This window comes from Balaenoptera borealis (assembly GCF_965194805.1).
Source record: "Balaenoptera borealis genome assembly, chromosome: 20".
NCBI lineage: Eukaryota > Metazoa > Chordata > Mammalia > Artiodactyla > Balaenopteridae > Balaenoptera > Balaenoptera borealis.
Genome location: NC_138879.1, coordinates 50,150,395 through 50,175,055, shown reverse-complemented (window position 1 = coordinate 50,175,055; position 24,661 = coordinate 50,150,395). Strand labels below are relative to the sequence as shown.

General features: G+C 48.5%; 1 protein-coding gene and 1 long non-coding RNA gene across 5 annotated transcripts in view; one reads left to right on the top strand and one right to left on the bottom strand.

Moving 5' to 3' along the window:
• The window catches only part of LOC309617830 (smoothelin-like protein 2), a 62,086-nt gene extending 54,379 nt beyond the window's left edge, over positions 1-7,707 (top strand). For all 4 annotated transcript variants that reach the window (XM_082370644.1, XM_082370648.1, XM_082370646.1 and 1 more), the window contains 2 exons: positions 191-342; positions 6,748-7,707. In XM_082370644.1, coding sequence (XP_082226770.1) covers positions 191-342; positions 6,748-6,874 — 279 coding nt within the window. In that variant the 3' untranslated portion in view covers positions 6,875-7,707. The remainder of the gene's footprint in view (positions 1-190; positions 343-6,747) is intronic.
• Positions 7,708-13,932: 6,225 nt separating this feature from the next.
• On the bottom strand, positions 13,933-17,230 carry LOC309617914. Its single transcript, XR_014238190.1, has 2 exons — positions 15,671-17,230; positions 13,933-15,393 (listed from the first exon to the last, which is right to left on the bottom strand). It is a non-coding gene; the product is annotated as an uncharacterized lncRNA (long non-coding RNA).
• Positions 17,231-24,661: the final 7,431 nt, after the last annotated feature.

Below are 24,661 nucleotides of genomic sequence, written 5' to 3'. Positions count from 1 at the left end.
GGAGAAACTGTACCCTCCCGATTGGTCCCCAGCCGCTGCAGGTGGAGCCCAGCAGGCACGGCTTGTTGCTGAGCTGGGTGGATGGTGGGCCTGGGGAGGGGCTGGGAGGACCTGCTTGTGGGGTCGAATCAGGCGGAGGAGCTGAGGCCGGCGCTGTACTCCCCCTTACCTCCCTGCGTTGGCCTCGCAGCACGTGGACCTGCAGAACTTCTCCTCCAGCTGGAGCGACGGGATGGCCTTCTGCGCCCTGGTGCACTCCTTCTTCCCCGATGCCTTCGACTACAAGACCCTGAGCCCCGCGCAGCGGCGGCAGAACTTCGAGCTGGCCTTCACCATGGCCGAGTGAGTATGGCGGGTCCCCTGGCTGCCGGCCCCTCCCAGTCCCCAAGCCCGAGTTCTGCCCTGCGTCCAGCACAGGGGCCGGCAGGACGGGGGCAGCTCTCCGCAGAGCTGAGAGCCTTGAGGCCACCCAGTGTGTCGCCTCCCGTACGGATGGAGAGACTATGGCCGGGAAGGGGGGCTTTTCCCCGGGCCACCCGGCACTCAGTGGTAGAGCCAGGCTCTCTCCTCTTCTCGTGCACCTGCCCTCTTGGCTGGTACCCGGCCTCTGGTGTGCGGTCTGCCAGACCAGCCACAGACAAGGTGCAAGGGGCAGTGGGACAGGGTCCCCCGGAGCACTGAGCCTGTCCTCTCCAGGCTGGTGAGAGATAGAGTTGCTTGGGAGAGCCCAGCGGCTGATCAACACGAAACTGAATAATATCTGCCTGGGGGACATTTCAGACTTCTCCAGTAGGTACATTTTGCTGCCCTAAATGTCGTAAAAGCGTTTGATATGAAATTGCCTACCTTCTTAAGACCTGCTCATAGGGAGAAGATTGCGTGAGGGGTGATTCTGGGTTCAGGAGGTGCTCAGGGAGCTTGGCATTTGGTTATAGGCCGAGGGCTACCCGCAGGGCCTCAGGAGAGTGGCAAAGAGGGCTCTGGTGAGGGTGCATTCAAACCGAGTAGGCAGGAGGGTTTAACAAAGGGATTCCTTGCAAACACGTGGGCAGGAGTGAGTGAGGAGCCAGGCGCCGTGGGGTACCCTTGGGCCTGGGGAGAACAGCTCTGTGGAGAGGGCTGGCTGAGAGGAGCTGTACTTTGGGGCAGTGGGTGCGACCAGCTCACCGTGACCCGGCAGGAAGGGAGCTGAGGGAGTAAACCCTCTGCCCTCCCCCACCTCCTGCCCTCACGCCAGGGCCTCCTGTGGGCTGAACACGGAAGGCGGAGGGCAGGGGAGCTATTGCTGCGGTCCATCGAGTCCGCGCCCCCGCTCCAGGGCGGGCACAGGGCAGAGATGAGGGCGTTGAGGGCTGCCTGATGCTGGGCTTCATGGAATTAGGGGGAGGAAGGTCAGAGGGCAGGAAGACCTCCCCAGAGCTGAGTTTCCTGGAGGGAACATTTATCGCTCTCTCCTGCCTGCCTGCCTTTGTGCCTGGTGGAGTGAGCCTCTGGCCACCCGTGTGTGCCTGACCCCCCTTGTGTCTTGTCTGCGACCCCGGTGCCCACGTCCGGGAGGTGCTCTCACGTGCTGGTGGAGTTGGAAGAGCCCTCCCTGAAGCCTGGCCTGCCCTCCCCCCGGCCTGTTCCGCCGCACGCCTGGCCCCAAGCCCGGCCTCAAGCCCGGCCGGGGAAGGAGTTGGAGCTCACAGGTTACAGCCCCGTGCCCGGTACTGCGGGTCTCGCTCTAGGGGCAGAACGGAGACCCTGACTTGTTGGCGTGCTGGTGTTGCCCCTGTTGTGTTGTCTCGGATGACCTGCGTGGCCTCTTGCCCCCGTGGGGTTATAAGAACTACTTGTATACTTTGGAAGCCGTCTCTTTCCTGGCTGCTTAGGATTAGCTGTCATCCTAATTGCGGAAACAGCTTTGGACAGAGCGTGTTACACAACCGAATCCAGACGATGCTGAAGTAGCGCCAAGTTTAACGGCTCGATGTTGAGGAGGGGGCGCCTCCCCAGGAGGAGGCCCAGCTGCTTGGAAGCCCAGAAAGGGTGACTGTCGAAAAGCAGATGGTCAGAGTGTACAGGGCCCAGGCTCTGATGTGGGCACCCAAGACCCACCCCCGCTGGGTGAGGCCACGCTTGTCTGACAGTTTTTCTCCATCGAGTCCAGTGGGCCTGGCAGTGCCCGCTCAAGCCCCGGCTGCCTTGGTCACCCTCAGCCCTGGACCAGGCTGGGCTGTGGCAGGGAGAGGGGTGCCCCGGGCCCCAGGATGGTGGTCCTGCACCCCAGCTCGCAGGGAGCGTAACTTCCCTTGGCGGCCAGAGCCAGAGCCGTTTGTGGCTGTGCTTTCCCGGCACGAGGTGTGAGCTCAGAGAGCCTCCAGACTCCAAGCAGATGTTCTGTTCCCGCATTGGGGTTGGGGTGTGGGAGCTTGCTCCAGGCTGTGCCTCCCTCCCACCCAGAGCAAACAACGTGGTAAAAACCGGCCCCGCCTTCCGGCCACCTGAGCCTGCCCCCGGCTGGCTGGGGAGGAGAGGGGAGGGGAGGGGAGGGGAGGGTGGCCTTCGGGCCCCTGAGATGAGTTCTGGCTTTTCTGCTGACTCGAGAGAGGGCCGGGAGGGGCGCCCACAGCCGGCCTGAGGGGGAGGAAGGCGCCCCCACTCCTGAGCCATCCGGGAACTCAGCTCACAGGTACGTGGGGGGCCTGCCTGCCCGAGGCCTCCTGGGAGGATGGCAGCTGGGCTCACCTAGTTTCTTGGACAATAAGCTGGTTAGAAAAGCTGGAAAGAAAGCACAGGGACACCTACTTGAGGATACTGGCTACCAGTGTCTTAACAGACACTCCTTAGTTTTGCCACCAAAAGCCAAGCAGACACGCGGGGCTGGGGGAAAGCCATCAAGGGCCACACAGGCAGCATTGCTGAGAAAGGTAGTTTGCGGTGGGCGGTGTAGGGTGACAGGAGCCTGGGCTCTGATGAAGGCACAACCTTTGGAAAGGAAAAGCAGCCATGGACAGGGCCCCTGCACATCAGGAAGGAGAAGTTTCCAGACCCTTCAGCGAGCAAGGGGCCTTAAAAGCACAGAGACGCATCCGGAACCTGGGGAGCAAGAGGGGTTTGTGATGCCCCGCCCCCTGATAATTTTCCTCCCCAGAGATTCCCCGGGGCCTAATCTGTGTGAGTGATGCGGTGTTGACAACACAGTGAGCTCCCCTTGTCCGACAGGTGTTCGGGGCTTGGAAAGCGGGAGGACCAGCTCCTGTTGCCGGTGCTTGACCCTCTGCACCCTTCTGCACTGAGATGGAGAGTGCGGTGTAGGCCCGGGGCCGGCCGTGTAGCTGAGGATCCCGCTTGCCCTTCGGGGAATGTGTCCTACTCTCAGGTTACAGCCCAGCTGAAGGAGCTTCCAGGCTATTTGTAGTGCCCATGTGTCTCTAAAACCAGATAGGAGGCTGTAGTCTGAGCCCTGGCATCCCAGGCTGCATTTAGAGAAGGCTTAAACAAATAAAAATAACCCCTCAGGCACCTCCTCCACCTGCCTGACAGGCTAGCCCTGTAGTGACAGAAGATCACAATAGGACAGTAGTAGGAGAAAATCCTCTAACCCTTTTTTAACCCCAAACAAGGTGGGGCTGATTCATCTAAAATTGGTAGTAGGCAAATGATAGCTCTGGTTCTTGCTGCGCAGTGACATTTGAAATGACCCGTGCTTTCTCCTTTGGATTATTATTCCATGCTGTTTGAACTATTTAAAACAAGTTTGTGTTTTCACAAAAGCAGTTTTGTTTTCATTTAAAAGGCAATTGGGGCCTCTAATATTTTGAGACTGAAATGTTTTTATAAAAGTCAATGTTCATCATCATTTTCCTTTACCCACATCCTGTCTCAGGAGCTGTGTCCATAGCTTCTAGAAATCTTATTACTGTCATGGCTGGTTGGGGTGGGGTGGGGACCAGATGGATGTGGCTCAGTCCCCTGGTTTCTGGGGAAGCCAGCACCTTGCCCATAGCTTCCTGTCTGCGGGGTAGAGGGCGATACCAGGGTCAGGCCTTAGCGCGCCCATCCTGACTGCCACCCTGGGCAGGGGCAGGTGTGTCATTAGTGGGAGGGTCAGTGCAGCCTCTAGAATGAAGAAGGGGGTCAGCCCAAGTTGGACAACACTTGGAACGTGCCAGCAATTCTAGAGAGAAACCAGAACCCGCTCAGAGGAGAGCCCCCAGGTACCCACTGGGGGCACAGTGAAGGAACCAGACATGTTTAGTTTCAGGGAAAGACATGGATATTAAGATTCTCTTCCAACATGTGAAGGGCTCTTTTGTGGGTGAAAAACAATTAGACTGAGAATAGCCTTGTGAGGCCAATAGGTAGAAAGTACCAAGAGGCAAAATAACGTAAGAAACGTGAGGGAAAACTTCCTCCTGGCCAGGGCCGCCTGCAGAGGGATTGGAACGGTGCTTGGAGGAAATTAGGGCCCCTTCCCTGCACCTGGAGGGGAGCATGGCCGAGGCAGAGCCTTCGCCAGGTGGTTGGTGCCTCTGAGGGGGGTGTTTGGAGGGTGGGATTTCAGTTCTCTTCCAAGGCTGAGGTTTAGGGTTCTAATGGTGCCCACGTTTCCTGGGGGACTGACTACTGAGGCCACTGCTGTCAGTGGTGATACCTGGGCACACAGCTGGCATTCTCTGTCTGCAGCCCTGGGAGGGCAGGAGGAGCTCTCCTTGCGCTGCAGGTAGGGAGAAGGGCATCAGACGCCACCTGATAGCTCAAGGAGGTGAACTCAGGTCCACGGCCTCCACAGGAACTCAGATTTTCAGTCCTTGACTATCAACGAAGCACCTCTGCGTGCATATCCTCGTCACAGCGTCCACTCCCCTGACACCGAGCCCCGCCCCGGCCCATCCTGGGCAGCCAGGGTGCCCGCTCATCGGGCCAGAACCACTCGCCACCCCACGAAGCCCTCGGCTTCCGTTGCAAGCTGCCCGCTCCAGACCGAGGGGGAGCCGCCGACGGGATCCAGGACCGGTGTCTCCGTTTCGCCCTGACTTTCGGTTTCTGATAGGAGGCCCGGCGTCAGGCCAGCACCACCGGATGGGCCCCGTGCTGACGTTACAGTACTTGTCTTTGGAGCACGCAGGCCCAGGAGCCGGCAGGGACTGGTAGAAAGTGCTTGGGGTACAAGGCACCACCTCCCAACAAGAACAAGCCCACCGGGAGGGGGAGCGGAGGTCGGGGGCTGATTTTCCACCGAGGAAATGGCACGGAAGGGTGAAGCTCTGGGCAGAGCCAGGATCTGAACCCAGCTCTTTAGAGTTCCAACTCAGGCCTCTTTTCCCTGATGACCCACTCTGCTGCTTGGAGCGAACCACGATAATACAGACAGCAACAGTGAGCATTCCTAACGTTTACTGAGCTCTTCCGATGTGCCAGACACCGTACCTGCTGGTTGTGTGATTAGCTCGTTAATCCTCCCACCTCCCTGTGAAGTGGCTGTTATCCCAGTCGGGGAAACTGAGGCCCTGAGAAGTTAAGTGTCTTGCTCAAATCATATAGCTAGCAAGGATACAGCTGGGACATGAGCGGTGTCACTCACGGACTTACGGATATGGGGGCAAAAAACCGGAGACCCTGGAACTACAAGAGTGCACGCAGCTGTTGAAGCTGATTGGACCGAGTGCAGTTGCTTTGGGCCTTTTGGGTTCGGCCTGATGACGCGTCTGGCTCGGCTCAGGGCGGGGCTTTGCTGGGCTTGGCAGAGGGTCCCTGCTGTTACCTCCCAGGTGGATGCTCATCTTCCCACCTCCATGAGACCTTGAAGCCGGGACCTTCAGTCCCCCTCCCAGCCGGGAACGGCAGAGGGAACAGCTTTTTTTGCAGCCCAGTGAAAGGCCCCAGTTTCCACACGCATCTACACCAGTGGGCCAGAAGTTAAACCAGTATTTCCCAGAGCATGAGGCGGGCCCAGGGCGAGGTTGAGGGGAGGCTCACAAGATGATCTGAAGCAACTTTTAAAACTTTTGAGTTGTTGTGACCCTTGAGTAGATAATAAAATCAATTTTTAGTGGCTCACGACCAGCATTAAAACAAACAAAACCAAAAAACAAACAAAAAAAAAGGAGGTGGGGGAGAAATAAAGATGAAATCTAGAGAAAATATGAGTAGTAGAAAAGGTCAGTATCTTTGTGAAACTTTATTTCCACATAAATGTATGCATGTGCTGAATGAATCACGATGAAACACCTCTAACTATGGGTTATGGTTGAAAAAAAAGTTAAAGACACTGTTTTAGGAAGCATATGGGTGAATTTATTTTTTACTTTATTCATTTTACATTTATTTTTATAGTCCGTGCTGATTCTCCATATACTGCTGATACACGTTGATCATTTTTTTAGTGAAATTTAATTTTGGAGCTAAATTTTTATTAATAAAACTAACCTCTTCGATTAATATAAGTTTGACTAAATTAATAAAATTGAATTTTTTAGCAAAACTTAATTTAGTGAAACCTTAAAGTGAAGCTGAATTTCACTGAAAATTTAAAGTAAGTCTAGTTATGTAAAAACACGAGTCATAAGGGCGGTTCCTGGATGTGGGAGTCTGGGAAACACTGCATTAGAGAAAGTAACCGCAAAGGCTCTTCTGGGGTGATGTGAGTTCCCAGTTGGGGAGCACTTGGGAGCCTCCAGCTCCAGGCCAAGCTCTGTTCTGGGGGCAGCGACTCTGGCTGATGGCTGGGGCCGGCGTTCTGATGGGGCTTCTGTGTTTCAGGAATCTGGCCAACTGTGAGCGCCTCATTGAGGTGGAGGACATGATGGTGATGGGCCGCAAGCCGGACCCCATGTGCGTCTTCACTTACGTCCAGTCTCTGTACAACCACCTGCGTCGCTTTGAGTGAAGCCCCTCGGGGCTGGAGAGCCAACCCCCGAAGGAGTCGGTGGGGCCGCCTGTGTCCCGGAGTCAGGATGCCCCCCGAGCAGAGTTGCATTCTGGTGTGAGAGAGCTGTTTGTTCTGTGCCGCGTTACCGCGCTCCCCAACCTGCCCGGCTGCGTTACTGATGGGAAAGTACCGCTGAGCTGCGTTCTGACCGCACTGATCACAGCCAAGGGCTCCAAGGAAAAGGAAGGATTACCAGAGAGAGAGAAATTGGTGCTAAGTAATTACCTTCCTTAAAAGAAAAATAATAATAATAATGCTTGTCTGTAGATTCTGGAAGGCTGAATCACAGTGTTCCCTCTGCTGAACTGGATCCATTGGCTTTACAGGGTTGCATTGACTACCAAGTGTTTTTTAATCAAAATACCCAGAGTTTTCTACTTCCTCACACTATTGTAGGTTCCTTTCCTCCCTCGCTCTGGGCCACTGCCAGGAAATATAGAGACGCTTAATCAGCAGCTTGACAAAGAAGACTGAAGTCTTGGGAAGAAACTGTTTAATCACTCCCAGGTCCTGGGCAGCAGATGACCTGCAAGTCACCTCGGCTCTCTGGGGAAACGGGAGGGCTCTCGCCTGGTCCCAAAGTGGTCCTGTCCTTCCCAGGAGGGCTCCACACGTGTTTGGCTAAGAATAGGCCCTCGGGAAGTTAACACTTTTAGGGAAGGACAGGCCTTTGGTGCTGCGAGGTGGTTTTTATTCACAGCTTTTTTAAAGGGATTTGCTGCAGATATTTATAAAAAGTAACTCCATCTGTACCACTGACCGTTTGTACATAAAAAGATGTGTCGCTCTTCGCTTGGGATTTGTTATTTCTGTTTGGGAGATGGGGTGCCTGGGAATAAGAGATTTCTCATCCATTCCAAATGAAAATCTGCTTACATCCCACCCACCCCCCCTTAACTGTTTCTGTACCAGAATCACCACCCAGAAAGTTGAAAACCACATTTGCTCTTTTTGCATTTGCCTGTCAGTCACCCGTCTCCGTGTCATGGAAGGAGCATGGACAGAAAGTCCCCCCTTGCAGTTCTGTCCCCTGGAAGTTGACTGACAGATCTGTGATCAGCAGCGGGGTGGTCCCGCACGTGGGGGAGCCCATCGAGGGGCACTGGTTTATTTTCACAGCTGTTTGGTGGTACAAAAAAAGCTGTTAGGGTTTTAGTAGAACATCTTTAGATTTTATAAAGCCGCAGCCATTAGCTTATTCTTATTCAAGAAGCATTTTCTAATCGGGTTGGATTTTAGCCATGAACTTGGAGAACTTCCCTTTAAGGAGTTAATATATGTCTTTAGCTCATGCAGTGGGTTCTAACGACCAGCATCTGTGCCTTCTCAGAGTCACCTGTGGTCCCTTGTGTTGGGGGATAGAGCTCTTCGGGGGTGTCGGGAGGAACACGGCAGAGCTTGCCAGGTGGGTGATTGGTAGTCTCAGCAGATTTGTTTGTTCAGGCTGCAGTCTTGTCCCATCCTTTGGATTCTCCCACAGTGGGAACCACTCCCTTTCCAGCTCTTGTCTCATGGAGGCTCGGGAAGGTGAGCCCTATTATTAGCAAAGACACTGCACCTGGTTTTTTTTTCTTACTGAAGTTTAGGGTTTCAAACCTAAAGCCAATCCAAGAACACAGGGGCTCTATAAAAAGCATGCCTATACATTACTGAGTCCTTGCACATGTTAAGCGGAACTCTCCTGAATTGCAGACGTGGTCTTGCACCTCTGCACATAAAATAGAGCAGATCCTGCTGGCGTAATGAACAATTTCTCTTAAATTGAGGCATGGTGTCCCTCATGTCTCACATTCAGAGTAATACAGGCTAGATATCTTTAAAGTAGGTTCTGTAATGTTCTCGTCTGTGGTTTGGGGGGAGGGGCAAATGAGGGCTCATAAGCTTTAAGGGGTTTTAAACTTGATTATCTCCAAGACAAAGCCAGAGGGTTCCAAGGTGTGGAGCAAGTGGGGGGGGGGGGTCCAATCTCAAGACATTGGGAAACCATCGTTTTAGATCAGGGTTGCACGGAAAGTTCCCATTTGTGAAATTGGACATCGAGTCGCCTTCTACCATGGTACAGATGGTCTCACATGTTTATTCCCCATCCCCGCAACACCTCCCGAGAGGAATTATTTCTCAGAGCTGCTTGTATTCAATAAGATTCTTCTGCTTTCCCAGATAGATCCCTTCACCTGGATTTTGTTAAAACTTGTTAAGTGACCAAATTGGCTTGTGCATTTCCCTGCAGGGAATGTTTCGCCAGAGCCAAGATGGGTTTTAGCTTCTCTGACAGCTGATGGAGATTTTTCTAGCCAAGTGAGAGCTCATAAGCACTTTCTGAATATGATCTTGTACATGCTGGTTAGAGGAGAACGTTCAGGCCAGGTGTTCGGGGAACAGTCTGTGAAGGCCAACGAATTTCGCAAACGTGTTCAATGATGAAAAGTTCTCAGCTTTCCCTGCTGCAGCGGTCAGTGCTCTGTAACTGAAGGAGACATGTATGAGAGGATATTTTCTTTTCTACCATCCCAGGTCTATGTGACTCCAGGCAATTGGATGGCACACTAAAAATGCTGAGTAAGTTGGTCAGTTTTAGGTGGGACATCTGTGCAACCCAGCAACTCTGAATTGGGTTTCTCGAACTTAGTGACAGGTGACCAACTCTTTCTGATGAATCGATTATGCCTGTTGAGACGGCCAACTTGATTCCCCTTTGTTCCCCTCTCTGAGCTACGCTCTCACATCCACCCATCATCCCCTTCTGCTGAATGATGAATGTTCTCGGTAGGATTATTATCCGTCTTATCTGTCTCGCTTTTGAGATTTGGTTTGGGCTTGCTTTTAAAGCCTTTGATCTCTTATCTCTTGGTTCTTGGACTTGATTTGACATCAAACAGCCCTCATCGGCCTTTGAAAGAGCACCTTAAAAATGCCTAGGCCTGCCTCTTCCCTAGAAAGCACCAAACAAACCGAAAAACACCTGGGAAGGATGGAGCAAGGATGCTGCGCTCTCTGGGGTATCCAGGCAGCCTCTGCAGGAGGGAGACTGTCCGACTGGGTGTGATAAAGAGCTGATGGAGGCCCCGAATCAGTAGGGCAAGACGATATGGGTGGTAACCCCCGAGACATGCCAGTGTTTGGGTGCATCTTGACTCTCCACCCTGGTCCCTTGAGTTGATCCAGTGCTGTCACATAGGCAAGGGGCAAAAATCTATATTTTTTACAAACCAAATTTTTCATCACTCACAGTTACAAGTATCCTTAGCGTGTTTGATATCTCGGTGGTATGTGCGTTATTAGACCCCTCTTCCTGGCATCTGTGACCTCACCCACACTCTCAGGTTCCCCCCACCTGTCAGGCTGTTTCTTCCCAGTCTCCACCATGGCCTCCTTTCCCTCCATCCATCACTCCCCTGTGCTGTGTCTTATGCTCTGTGCCCTGTCTTCTACATCAGGGGTTCATAACCCAGGACTGGCGTGGGTTTTGGGAGCCTGAATGTCCAGATGGAATGTTTTTCCTTCCTTTTCCCTCCACAACTGGCTCCTTCTCCGGTGTTTACTGCGTCAGCAAACGGCAGCACGATCACTACCCATTGTCTGTGCCAGGGACCTGAAAGCCACCTTGTCCCTGGGCATCACGGACCGACTGCCAAAGCAATTCACCTGTTTCCTTTCGTGTGTTGTACACCAGGCATTTGCAAAACTCTTGCTAGCAGAGCCTCATGATTTCTATTGAGTGTCCTGAAGCATCAGAGCTACTAGTTTTCCCCAAGGTTTTATTCTGATAATCCTCAAATTTACAGAAAAATTGAAAGAAGAGTTCAATGAACATCGTGTATTCTTTTGTCTTGATAACATGCTGCCATGTTTGTGTCCTGTCTCCATTTTTCTGTGCCATTTGGAAGTAAGGTGCAGACATCATGACACTCGGTCCTGAATACTTTTTTAGCAGATGTCTCCCGAGAATAAGAACATTCTCCTACATGAGCACGCTATACTAGCACACCTAAGAAATGGAACATTTACTTGTATACAGTGTACATTCAAATTTCCCTAATTGTTTCCACATGCCTGTTAGGCTGTTAAAAATTGTTGACAATCCAGGATCCAATCAAAGTTCACACACTGCATTTGGTGGTTGTGTCTCTTTAATTGCTTTTAATCTAGAACCCTCCCTCCACTTTTTGTTTACTGCCTATTTTTCACTTAACTCTTTTGAAGAGCCCAGGCCGGTTGCCTTGTAGACTGTTCCCCACTCTGCTGTTGTGTGCTTCCTCCTGAGTAGATTCACATGAAACATGTTTGGCACGAATACAGCCCAGGTGATGGATGTTTCCATAGTATCACATCAGGAGCACATGGTGCGCGTTAGCCCCCTGTTGGCCATGGGAGGGTTGATGGTATGAGGAAGGGTGTCCAGCAGACCTCTCCATTGCACTCTCTCCCCCTGGAACTAGTTAGAAATCTGTGGGTGACGCTCTTGAGACCATGTGAGTATCCTTCTCCCCAACACCTTTAGAATTATCAACTGATGATTTTTGCCTGAATCTGTGATTAGACTGGGAGTTGAAAAGGGTGATTTTTTTTTTAATTGAAGTATAGTTGATTTACAATGTTGTGTTAGTTTCAGGTGTACACCAAAGTGATTCAGTTATGCATACGTATTCTTTTTCAGATTCTTTTCCATTATAGGTTATTATAAGATATTAAATATAGTTCCCTGTGCTGTACAGTAGGTCCTTGTTGGTTGTCTATTTTATATATAGTAGTGTGTCTCTGTTAATCACAAACTCCTCATTTATCCTGCCCAGCCCTGCCACCCTGCTTTCCCCTTTGGTAACCATAAGTTTCTTGAAAGGGGTGATTTTTAAGTTCCATCATTTCTTCTATATTTAATAGCTGACACTCCTCTGTAAAGAAGGCCATTCCCTCTTCATATCTCATTTTTTTGAGTATTACTATGGACTTATGATTCTTTTTAAAAAAATGCAATGTGTTGAAATCCCTGTCATTATTATTTTTGATACTCAAACTATCCAGTTTGTCCAGGGGGAGAAGACAGCTCTTGTGTCCTTTTGACGTGTCCCCATCAGCCTCTGAGCACTTCCTTGCCTTGAGGCACAAGGTGTTCCAAGCTGACCTTTTATTTTCTTTACCGTAATCCTGGAATCAGCAGCAAGGCATCCTGATCTCTTTTAGTGGGGAGTCGTATTTATCAGTCAAGATCCGGGAACTAGGTATGTTCATTGCTACTGGGTGTCTTGCTTCTAGGCCCTTTCAATGAACAGAGCTAAGAAATTTTGTGTATAAATGCCTCCAAGCATACCAGCAAATCTGAGACCACAGGATTCATCTGTACCCTCCTCTCTTCCATACTTATATTTCTTTTTCTCCAACAATCCTGATTCCAGACAATTTCGATGTATTACAACTGTCTTCTGTACTGTAATACACAGACAAGAATTCCATAATTTAAAAACTGATGCCAAGGCCAATAACGAATCCACTAAGTAAAGTTCAGGATTTCTTGGCAGCCATCCCCCCCTCACCCCCCGAATAAATCCTCTTAGGGTGCACAGATACTGCCCTCAAAAGCTGCTTGCAATATTTGTTTTCTCTTTGAAGTCATGTTATGAATTTGATATATAGTTAGGTTCATCTGTTTCTGTTTGCATTCAATCGAGGGTTTGTTTCCATGAGTTTAGGTTATTTTTTGAATGTGCAAATTCTTTCCCTAGTTTAAAAGTCAAAACTGTACAAAAAGGTATCCTCCCATTCACGTTCCCCCGTCCATTCCTACTCACTCCTTTACTCTCTGGTTCATCCTCCCTTTGTGTCTTTCTTTCCTTCTTTTTTTCCCCTTCCCTCCCTCCCTTCCATCCACAATGATAAGCAAATACATAGCTATGTTTTTATTTTCCTTTCTTTCTTACATAAAAGATAGCATAGCCAATACTTGCTAGGTACCTTGCTTTTTTATTTTCATTAGCAAGTGAAATCGTTTCATAGAGATCGTCCTCATCATTAAAAGATGGCTGCATGGTCCTCCACTGTGTGGGTAGTTGGCAGTTTCTTCAGCCAGTCTCCTGTGTAAGGGCATCTAGGTCCTTCTGATGTTTTGCTGTTACAAGCAGTGAGCAGCCTTGTGTATGTGCTGCTTTATAGTTGTGGCCGTGTGTCTTCAGGGTTAAATCCCAGAGATGAGGTTGCTGGGTTAACAGGTAAATACCTACTTTGTTAGATATTATCAAATTCCCCTCCCTACGGGTGGATTTTACACTCCCACCATGAGTACCTGTTTCTTCCCCAGCTCACTTTTTCCCCAAGTGAGCGCTGTCAGACTTTGGAACTTCTGTCAGTCTCACGGGTGACAGATGGTATCAGTATAATTTCAATTTGTATTTCACTTAAGAGTGAAGATGAGAATATTTTTATACTTATGGGCTATTTGTATATCTTTTTCTATGAACTCTCTGTTCGTGTCTTTTGTCCCTTTTCTTTTCCCCCCTTGATTTTTTAAGAACTCTTTATATGAGGAAGATTTCTGTATCTCTTTCTTTAAATTTTTATTTTATTAAAAATGTTTTTAAAAAAACGTTTTAAAATGTTATATTTTTAATACAATTTTGAAAGGTTACTTTCCATTTACAGTTATTACAAAGTATTGGCTATATTCCCCGTGTTATGTAATATGCCCTTGCAGCTTATTTTACATCTAATAGTTTGTACCTCTTAATCCCCTACCCCTAAATTGCCCCTCCCCCTTCCCTCTCCCCACTGGTAACCACTAGTTTGTTCTCTACGTCTGTGAGTCTGCTTCTTTTTTGTTATATTCACTAGTTTGTTGTATTTTTTAGATTCCACATATAAGTGATATTGAACAGTATTTGTCTTTCTCTGACTTATTTCACTTAACATAACACCCTCCAAGTCCATCCCTGTTACAGCAGATGGCAAAATTTCGTTCTTTTTACAGCTGAGCAGTATTCCCTTGTATATAGATACCACATCTTCTTTTCATTTTTTAAAATTTATTTATTTATTTATTTATTTATTTATTTATTTATTTATTTATTTATGGCTGCGTTGGGTCTTCGTTGCTGCGTGCAGGCTTTCTCTAGTTGCGGCGAGTGGCGGCTACTCTCGGTGCATGGCCTCTCATTGCGGTAGCTTCTCTTGTTGCGGAGCACGGGCTCTAGGCGCACAGGCTTCAGTAGTTGTGGCTCGTGGGCTCTAGAGTGCAGGCTCAGTAGTTGTGGCACATGGGCTTAGTTGCTCCAGGGCGTGGGGGATCTTCCCGGACCAGGGCTCGAACCTGTGTCCCCTGCATTGGCAGGCAGATTCTTAACCACTGCGCCACCAGGGAAACCCGATACCACATCTGCCTGATCCATTCATCTGTCGATGGACCTTTAGGTTGCTTCCATATCTTGGCTATTGTAAATAGTGCTGCTGTGAACGTTGGGGTTCTTATCTCTTGATCCCAGTTTCCTCCATCCACTCTGCCTGGTAACCTTATGTAACGCATACCACTTCTCACTTGGATTAGAACAATTACCTCCTAGAACTGGCTTCCAGGCCTCCATTCTTGGCCTCCTCTAACCCATTCTCTACCCTCAGCCACCAGAGTGATCTTCCAAGGCAAATCTGATTGCATCACCACCTCCATTGAATGGATTCCCGTCAACCCTAGGATAAGCAATTCCTTAACAGGGCATTGAAGACCACCAACCTGGCTCCAACTCTCACCTTTATCTTTGTCCCTCACTGTTCCCTCTGCCCTGTTCACCTGAATCTCTCCTACTTCATGCTCAGAGCTCAGTCTAAATATCACTTCCTCCGGGAGGCCTTCATTGACAGCCCTCCACCACCTCTGTCCCCAGAGCACCATAAACTCACTTTGTCCTATCACCCACCACTCTTGTTTTATCACTAGACCGTAAGTGCCAGGAGGGCCGAGAGTGGGCCCGGCTCCCTACTGGGTGCCCATGGTCTAACGAGAGCCTGACACACAGTAGGTGCTCCACGAGTACTTTCTGAACAGATGGGCAGTGCTGCCAGGTGGGCAGGTTACTCTGAGCTGGGCGAGCACAGGAGGAACAGGCCAAATGAATCAGTTGTTCTGGGCCCCAGGGACCCCGCCCAAGTTTCTGAAGGTTAAGTGCCTCCTTTCAGAATTAATCAGGTGCTGCTGTCTCTCCTTCCAGTGGGACATTCTAATCCAATGTTGCTTCAGTTCCAGTCGCCAGAGACTCTCAAGCGCCCGTGGGAGGAGCAGAGTTAGGCATTTGTTTGTTGAGCTGATACTGATACATGAAGCCGAAGGTAACAAGCTGTAACTGAGCTTCTCCAAGCTTGACTGGAACCACCATCGGTTCAGAGGTTCAGATTTCGGCCCCCAGAGTTCAGCGTCACTGCCTTGGATGAGGGATGGTGATTAGTGTCCCGGGTTTTCCACCACGAAGGCCACCTTCCCTTCAGTCATTATCACAAGACTGGAAAGAAAGAAAATCCAGTTTGGTTAGAACAGAGAAGGGTTGAGAACACTTTGGGTCATCTGCTGTGCTCGGTTAGAAAGCAAAGCCGGGGAGGGGAAAGCAGACCACAGCCCCTCCCCTGGCTCTGGGACCCCCAGAAGGACCCACAGGGTGGCACCTTCCAATGACTAAAACGCTGCCCACAACAGAGTACAGAATCAGATCAGTCCTAGTGTAGTTAAGCAAATGGCATTAACCACATGGCACACGGCAGAATCACAGAGCAAACTCCTACCAATGACACTGAAGTATCCTGAGCCACTCAGTTGGTCCCCTGAGCCCCCGGGGACAGAGGAAGAGCTGTGTGCCCATCCGTTTCCACTGCCATCCTGGCCTCGGACAGAGTTTGCACATAGTAGGTGCTCAGCGGGCTCTGTTGACCTGACTGGGACGGGTCACCTGCCCAGCTATTGACACCACTCCACTGTCATGGTTACCATCGCATTGCACATTGGCAAGTTTTGAGGATGCCAGGCCACTTTATCCTGCTAATAAAGGCTTTGATGTAACTAGAGGAGGTTCTGTGCATAACTAAACACAGATCAGGGGTTAGTTAGTCAGCTCTGCTGGCAGTCCTCAGTCTTTGAAGGAGTAACTGATTTACAACGGTCTTGCGTCCCACTGGTGACTTTCCCTCTGCTCCCCAGGGCAGGCCTGGGCTCCAGCACACCAGGCCCGCCCCCCGCCCCCGAGAGGGACCAATTCCACAGAGGAAAACCCAAGGTTCTGCCCTGAACTGTGTCCCCTGCACCCTCGCCACAGTCTTCCTCTGGGCATAGGAATTTCATCCCAAAGGAGATCTGTTTGTTTCTTTCTGTTACTTTATCCAGCAGGCTTACACTGACCCGAGGAGGGTGACTAAGGGGAAATGGAGTATTTTCAGCCAGGGGCCATCACAGTCACTGTATCAAATATCTTTTGGGGAGGTGGATTTCATGACAGGTGTGTTTTTATTCAGGAAAAATAATGCACTTTCCTTCCAAGAACGTTCCCTCTCTCTCTCCCTAACCCCCATCTCACGCTGCCAGGAGAACCCTCGGTGATGGCAACCACCATGGTTTAGAGACCGTGGAGAGACCATAACACCTGAAGGACCATAACACCAGAAGACCTGGCTTCAAGTCTCTACTCTGTCTTTTAGACTAGGTGAACTCACCAAGCCATACTTTTCTCTTCTTTCAAATGGGCATCAGCCCTGCCCTACTGGCGTGGAAGGGGTGGGGAGGGGGATTAGTGAGATGATCCAGGACCTGGGAAGCTGCGGTGGTCCTTGTTGGGACAGTGAGGACAGGAATGGAGCCCTGGGTTGGTCTCAGTGCTCTTTCAGGCCAGAGACATGAAGGAGAAGGCAGAGTGGAAAGGTGGCTGGGTTGGGATATTTTCTACAACTGCCCTTGCATTATGGATTGGGTATTTTTCCTATACATTTAAAAAAATCAAAAAAAATAAAATAAAATAAAATAAAAACTCAATTTTAGGACTTCCCTGGTGGTCCAGTGGTTAAGACTCTGTGCTCCCACTGAAGGGGGCATGGGTTCGATCCCTGGTCGGGGAAGTTCTGCATGCCTCGCAGAGCGGCCAAAAAAAAAAAAAATCAATTTTAGTGAAACAAAATTTACATCCTTTAAAAAACTGTTTTATCAAAGTAGTACATGTTCATAGGTTAAAAAGTCAAATGGTACTAAAAGACATACTGAAAAACACTAACCCCCTTCCCTTCCCACAGCCTCACCCCATCTTGGGGTTCCTTCTTCTATATATTTCCCTTTGTATTTATCCCTGTAATTTTTTTTTTTTTTTTGCCATGCCACGCAGCTTGCAGGATCTAAGTTCCCTGACCAGGGATCAAATCCAGGCCATGGCAGTGAAAGTCCAGAATCCTAACCACAAGGCCACCAGGGAACTCCCCTATCCCTGTATTTCTAATGGACATTGTTTCACTCCTCTCTCGATTTTCCCTTTGTATACATCCATTGACTTCCCACAGTGGGGGATGATAAGGTGCCCCTCCCACACTGTGACCCCATCACTTTCTCCCCATCAATCCCCCCCAATGTGGTCACATCATAATTTTTGGCTAAAGCAATGGTCGGTGTTTATTTTGTCACGACTATGCAAATAGTGTTCAACTCAGAATGTTCCCTAACTGAATTATCTTCTTCCCCAAACCTGCTGTGGTGGTTTTAAAACATGTTCACAAACCCTTTGACTTTCCTTCTACCAAGAGGGGAAACGGATCCCCTGCCTACTTGATATGTGACTTGATTCTAAGGAATAGCAGGTGGCTGAAGGGATGCTGTGTTGCCTCTGACGCTGGGTCATTAAAGGTGATGTGGCTTCCCTCTCTGTCTTGGGACATACCCTGTGGAGCTCTGGGCGACCGTGTAAGAAGTCTGGCTCTTCTGAAGCCACCATGCTGGAGAGATTATGTGGAGAGACCATGGAGAGAGAGACAGAGAGAGAGAGAGAGACATGGATGTCTGAGGAGCCCCAACTGGTCCATCCTCCAGCTACTCTGATCTTCTAGTAACGCTAGCCCCAACCAGCAAGTGAGACATGACCAGCTGAGCCCAGCTAATGATAACAAGTGATGGTTGTTGTTTTATGCCACTAAGTCTGGGTTGGTTCAGCAATGGATAACAGGATCATTGCTCCAACTTCAGTCTCCCCGTCTCATTTGACTGTAACTTCATCTTTCCAGTTGCTCAGACCAAAAATCTTGGAGCCACTTTTGACTTCTCTCTTTCTTTCACACCTCACATCTATTATGTCAAGAAATATTCTGGCTCTGCCTTCAAAGTCAACCCAGAGTCCCCTCACTTCTTACCACCTCCAATGCTGACACCCTGGTCCAAGCCACCATCATCCTCTTGGGTCTTCATGGTTGTCTTTTACCTGGATCATGGCAATAGCCTTCTAACTGCAGTAGCATCTTGCTTCTACCTTTCTGCCTGCTACAGTTTATTCTTAACACATCAGGCAGAATTATCTGCTAACATGTGAGTCAGATCATATTATTCCTCAGCACAAAACCCTCCCATCTCACTCAGAGTAAAAGCCAGAGTCCCCATGATGGTCTATAGACCTTTCACATCCTGGTCCTTATTATCTCTCTGACATCATCCCCTAGTCTTCTCCCCTCCCTAATTCTGCTCCAGCCCCATTCTTTTTGCTAGTCTTCAAGTGCTCACTTCTATCTTAGGCCCTGTACACAAGTCATTCTTTTCATTTATTTCCTGGAACTAGTAATTACTTTTTGTTTTCTGTTTGCTTAGCATTCTGTATACCAATGGCTTATTTTTCCCCCAAGTGCTTCAGTATTTCTGGATATTATTTCCTATGTCCTCAAACGTGTCATTTTCTCCTATTCCTTGAGTGCCTCCCTCCTGGTCCCCTCTGGACTGGTTGCTCTCTAGCCACTGTCATCCTGGCATCTCCTTTCACTGTCTTCCTGTATTGAATCCGAAGAATCCTAGTTCCACATCTTCTTTCTTAGTTTCCTTTCTCATTTGGTTGGTGTATATCCTGCAGTAGCTGTTTCAGAGAAGATATACGTGTGAGGTAAAATTTAAGTCCTTTCATGTTTGAAATGTTTTATTCCACTTTCATATTTCACTAATCATCTGGTTACAAGTATTTGAGGCTGAAAATCATTCTCACGCAGAAGTTTGAAGGCTTTGCTCCATTATTTTCTAACTTCTCTGTGGCTATTTAGAAGTCTAATGCCCTTCTGGATCTTCTGTATGTTTTTCTTTTTCCTTTCTGGAAGCTTTGAAAATCTTTTCTCTATTCAGGGTCTTCTGAAATTTCTGCTGATGAATCTTGATGTGTCTGTATTCATTGTGTCAGACACTTAGTGGGGCCTTTCAATCTGGAGACTCATGTCCTTCAGTTCTGGGAAATTGTATTGCTTTTGCTAGAACTTCCTTCCTTCCATTTCTCTTTTCCCCTGTTCTCTTTTGAATTCCTTCCTATTAGTTGGAAACTGGAATTCCTGGAATGGTCCTCGTTCTTATCTTTCCTCAATTATTATTATTATTTTTAAATCTCTTTGTCTTTTTGTTCTACTTTATCTCCTGAACTTTCTTTTAAGTATTTTTTCTTAATAAATTTATTTATTTATTTATTATTTATTTTTGGCTGCATTGGGTCTTCGTTGCTGTGTGCAGGCTTTCTCTAGTTGCGGCGAGCGGGGTCTACTCTTCGTTGTGGTGCATGGGTTTCTCATTGCAGTGGCTTCTCTTGGTGCGGAGCATGGGCTCTAGGCACGCGGGCTTCAGCAGTTGTGGCACACAGGCTCAGTAGTTGTGGCGCATGGGCTTAGTTGCCCCGGGGCATGTGGGATCTTCCCGGGGTGGGGAGGGCTCGAACCTGTGTCCTCTGCATTGGCAGGCGGATTCTTAACCACTGCGCCACCAGGGAAGTCCCTCTTTTAAGTATTTTATTCTTACTCTCCTTTTAAAATACTTCCAAAATCTCTTTTTTTTTTTTGACCTTGTTGCACAGCTTATGGTATCTTAGTTCCGTGACCAGGGATTGAACCTGGGCCCTCAGCAGTGAGAGCACGGAGTCCTAGCCACTGGACTGCCAGGGAACTCCCCAAAATCTCATTCTTGTTTTCTCATTAATCCTTTTAAAAATAACATCCAATTCATTTAATGTCTATAACATCTTATTTTACTTCTCTGAAAGAATTATTGAAAGGACTTTTATTTTCGCATTTTTTTCCTGCTCCCATCAGCTTTCTTTCCTCCAGATTCCTTCTTCCTGTTTGTTTGGGTCTCTATCTTTCAAGTTGGAAGCTTTCCTTAAATATTGGGTGGTCCTGGACTGCTCATTCTGTCTAAGCCTGATTCGCTAAAAAGATGAACAGAGGCTGTGAGGGAGTGGGTGGGCTTGTCAATGGGAAGGACTTACTACAAGGTGATTGGGCAGCAAACTGGCTTTTTAATGGGGGCGGGACTCTAAAAGGTCAGACAAGAGAGTTCTTTTCTCTGGAGCCATTGAGTTATCCAGAGAGAACTTTTATCAAATCTTCTAGCAGTGAGGGTGAGAAGGGCACGATGGGGGTGTGGAGAGGGCTGGGGTAAGCCTGCCTGTGATACCTGCTTATTTTCAAAAGCAGAAGGGGGAAGGAGGTCTAACCACCCCCTATACAGGCCCTTTAGCCCCCCTGATTTTAGTGCCATGCCTCGTTCCCACCTTCTGTAGATCCTGTGCCTCCAAGTCCCCAGAACGTAGAGTTCCACAAGGCCAACCCCTTCTGCTTGTTGGTCTACTTGTCTTCAGAGGCCCAGGTAGTGACCCCCAGTTCCACCGAATCAGCTACCATCCTCCCCAACTTTCCAACTGTTTGTGGAACTCTCTTATCCATGTTGTCTCTTCTCCCATTTTCTCCCTTACAGGCTTATGTGTATATATTTTTATTCCTTTGCTGCCATTTTAGGGAGGTTTGGGAAGTGGGAAGTAAGCCATCTGCCATGCTTCCTAAGAAGCGGGTTGCATTCTAATAACAGAATTGGCTGTATTGCTCAAAGATAAGAGAGGGCAGTTAAAATACTCGATTTGTGTGCAGGATGTGCAGTCTCGCTCATAATCCACACGTGCCTTCCATGAGGGGCCAACCCATCAAATTCCCAGGTGGTAGACTCACCTCCTAGAGCTGTTATGAAGATTCAGTGAACTAAGACGAGTAAAATGTGCAGTGCCTGGCATTTGACTACTAAAGTATAATTATTCTTATAATTTGGAATGTACTTGACTAAGGGCTCTGAGGATTTAGGTGAACTTCCAATTCTCCTCTTCTGTGCCCTGAAGCAAGAGTGGTCTTCTGTGAGCTTCTCCTGGGAGATCCACCAGCCCATGGGTCTCAGGGCTCTGGATTTTGAGGAGGCAGTGGGGAAATGCCTCTGGTCTTGGCCACGTCTTCTGTGAGCTTCTCCTGGGAGATCCACCAGCCCATGGGTCTCAGGGCTCTGGATTTTGAGGAGGCAGTGGGGAAATGCCTCTGGTCTTGGCCACGTCTTCTGTGAGCTTCTCCTGGGAGATCCACCAGCCCATGAGTCTCAGGGCTCTGGATTTTGAGGAGGCAGTGGGGAAATGCCTCTGGTCTTGGCCACGTCTTCTGTGAGCTTCTCCTGGGAGATCCACCAGCCCATGGGTCTCAGGGCTCTGGATTTTGAGGAGGCAGTGGGGAAATGCCTCTGGTCTTGGCCACGTCTTCTGTGAGCTTCTCCTGGGAGATCCACCAGCCCATGGGTCTCAGGGCTCTGGATTTTGAGGAGGCAGTGGGGAAATGCCTCTGGTCTTGGCCACGTCTTCTGTGAGCTTCTCCTGGGAGATCCACCAGCCCATGGGTCTCAGGGCTCTGGATTTTGAGGAGGCAGTGGGGAAATGCCTCTGGTCTTGGCCACGTCTTCTGTGAGCTTCTCCTGGGAGATCCACCAGCCCATGAGTCTCAGGGCTCTGGATTTTGAGGAGGCAGTGGGGAAATGCCTCTGGTCTTGGCCACGTCTTCTGTGAGCTTCTCCTGGGAGATCCACCAGCCCATGGGTCTCAGGGCTCTGGATTTTGAGGAGGCAGTGGGGAAATGCCTCTGGTCTTGGCCACGTCTTCTGTGAGCTTCTCCTGGGAGATCCACCAGCCCATGAGTCTCAGGGCTCTGGATTTTGAGGAGGCAGTGGGGAAATGCCTCTGGTCTTGGCCACGTCTTCTGTGAGCTTCTCCTGGGAGATCCACCAGCCCATGAGTCTCAGGGCTCTGGATTTTGAGGAGGCAGTGGGGAAATGCCTCTGGTCTTGGCCACGTCTTCTGTGAGCTTCTCCTGGGAGATCCACCAGCCCATGAGTCTCAGGGCTCTGGATTTTGAGGAGGCAGTGGGGAAATGCCTCTGGTCTTGGCCACGTCTTCTGTGAGCTTCTCCTGGGAGATCCACCAGCCCATGGGTCTCAGGGCTCTGGATTTTGAGGAGGCAGTGGGGAAATGCCTCTGGTCTTGGCCACGTCTTCTGTGAGCTTCTCCTGGGAGATCCACCAGCCCATGGGTCTCAGGGCTCCGGATTTTGAGGAGGCAGTGGGGAAATGCCTCTGGTCTTGGCCACTCTGGCTGTGCGTAATCGGTATATATGGGGCATCCCATAATGTTCAATGCTCAGCCCAAAATGTTCTTGTTTTTTGGCATGAACCCATCTCTTTGCAAACACAGACACTTTGTGTTTCTCCTCAGTCCCCTTTTAAAGTTTTCTTCTTCCTATTCCTGCTCATATACATCTTTTTCAACATGAAAGTCAGCCTTTAATCTGTAACAAAGAGACCTGGGTTCTAGTTCTGTCTTTGCCATTAATGGCCTAGAAGTAGCTCAAACAAGGCATCTAGATTCGACCTGCCTAAGTTTGAAGCCCAGCTCTGCCACTGATTAGCAGTGTCCCATGGGCAAGCACTCAATCTTCCATGGGCTTAGTCTCCTCATCGCTCCAGTGGAGATGGTAATAATAGGACCTAACTCATAGCACTGCTGTGGGGATTAAAGAGATAATCCATGCGAATCTCCCAGCCTGAACTCAGCGTTCAAAAAAAGCTAGATATCACTCTTATTATCATGCCCAATTTAAACCCTCGGGCAAACTTTGTTGCTTCGAGCACAACTGGAGATGAGGACTCTTAGGGGTTTGAAGCTTTTCAAATGGCTGAGGCAGAGGAAATGTGATCTCCTTGATTATGTTTATAGCTTCTACTAAACCACATAGCAACAGAACAACATAGCAACTAATGAAAGCAATTCCGTTTTGCTCAAGTCAGTCAACTTGCATTTTTTTTTTAATGTCATTCTGACTTAAAAAAAAAAAAAACTACTTGAGTAGGTTTTGTGTCATCTAGACGAACCCCCTGTGCTGAAAGTGGTATTTGATTTTTGTTTCTGCTCAAAGCAGTTCTCATCATAAATTTATAAACGAATAACAAGCTCCCCCTGTTCTCACGAGCCTATTTTATAAACTAGTTTCTAGATTGTTGCCACACTGCCCTCTAGTGGACCGTAATGACTTCCTTGTCTTAGGTTGCAAAGATTTCTTTTTCTTCTTCTTTTTTTTTTTTTTTTTGGTGAAATATAGTTGATTTACAGTGTTTCAGGTGCACAGCAAAGTGATTCAGTTATATATATATATATACATATATATGTATTCTTTTTCAGATTTTTTCCACTATAGGTTATTACAAGATATTGAATATAGTTCCCTGTGCTATACAGTAGGTCCTGTTGTTTATCTATTTTATATACAGTAGTGTATATCCCATTTATTATTTATTATTAATAGTATTAGGCTCATTTGAAGATATGGCTTATCCACATATTTTTTAAAACTTAAAAAAAATTACTTATGATTTAATTTTCAATCCTTTGAACTATGAGGCTTGGTTTTCTCCGTCTAAGAATCCACCTTCCTGCAGAGCTGTTCTGCCTGGTGGGCACATCAATCTCACTCTTATGGTTCCTCTGGGTTCAGAGGGCTGCTCTCAAATTAGTCCACAGCAATTCTGGTGGAGCAGGGACAGCAGGCCTCACAGGGCCCAGGCCAATTGTTCTGCACAGGGGACGCAGTTAGAACTCAAAGAAACTGCCTGAAATCATCCTTTTGTGCCAGTTTCTGTCCGACTTCTCCCCAGCTGGATGTGCTGATGATCCTGAAGGGGATCAGAATCTGCCACCCTCAAATATGCCACATTGGCATAAGGATTATTCGGAGCTGAAGGTAACTGAGAAACAACAGATGCAGGAAAAGTTCTCTGCCATCCCTTTATCTGCCTAAAAGTAGGGCATAAATTTTCCTTGGAGGAAGGTGTCCCTCTGTACCAGGAAGAAGAAACTAACTCTTATCACCAGAGACTGGGGTCACACTGAGATGAACCTGCATAAACAGACCTTACTTAAATAACCCTTATTTTCCGTTAGTTTCCCCATATGTTCCCTAGTCACTTTCCCAGAATTTATCACCCTTAGAAGCCCAAGTTTCCTTACTTTTGTCTAGTCACTTCTTCACAATTTATTGCCCTTTGTTAAAATGGTATATAAGCCTCAAGTCTAGCTGCTTCTTTGAGTTCTCACTTCTTTTATTGTGAAGCTCCTGTGCACACAAAAATATTAACATCAATAAAAATCGTATGCCTTTTCTTCTGCTAAACTTTGTCAGTTTAATTTGCCCGTACCCAGATACTGAATATAAGAGAGTAGA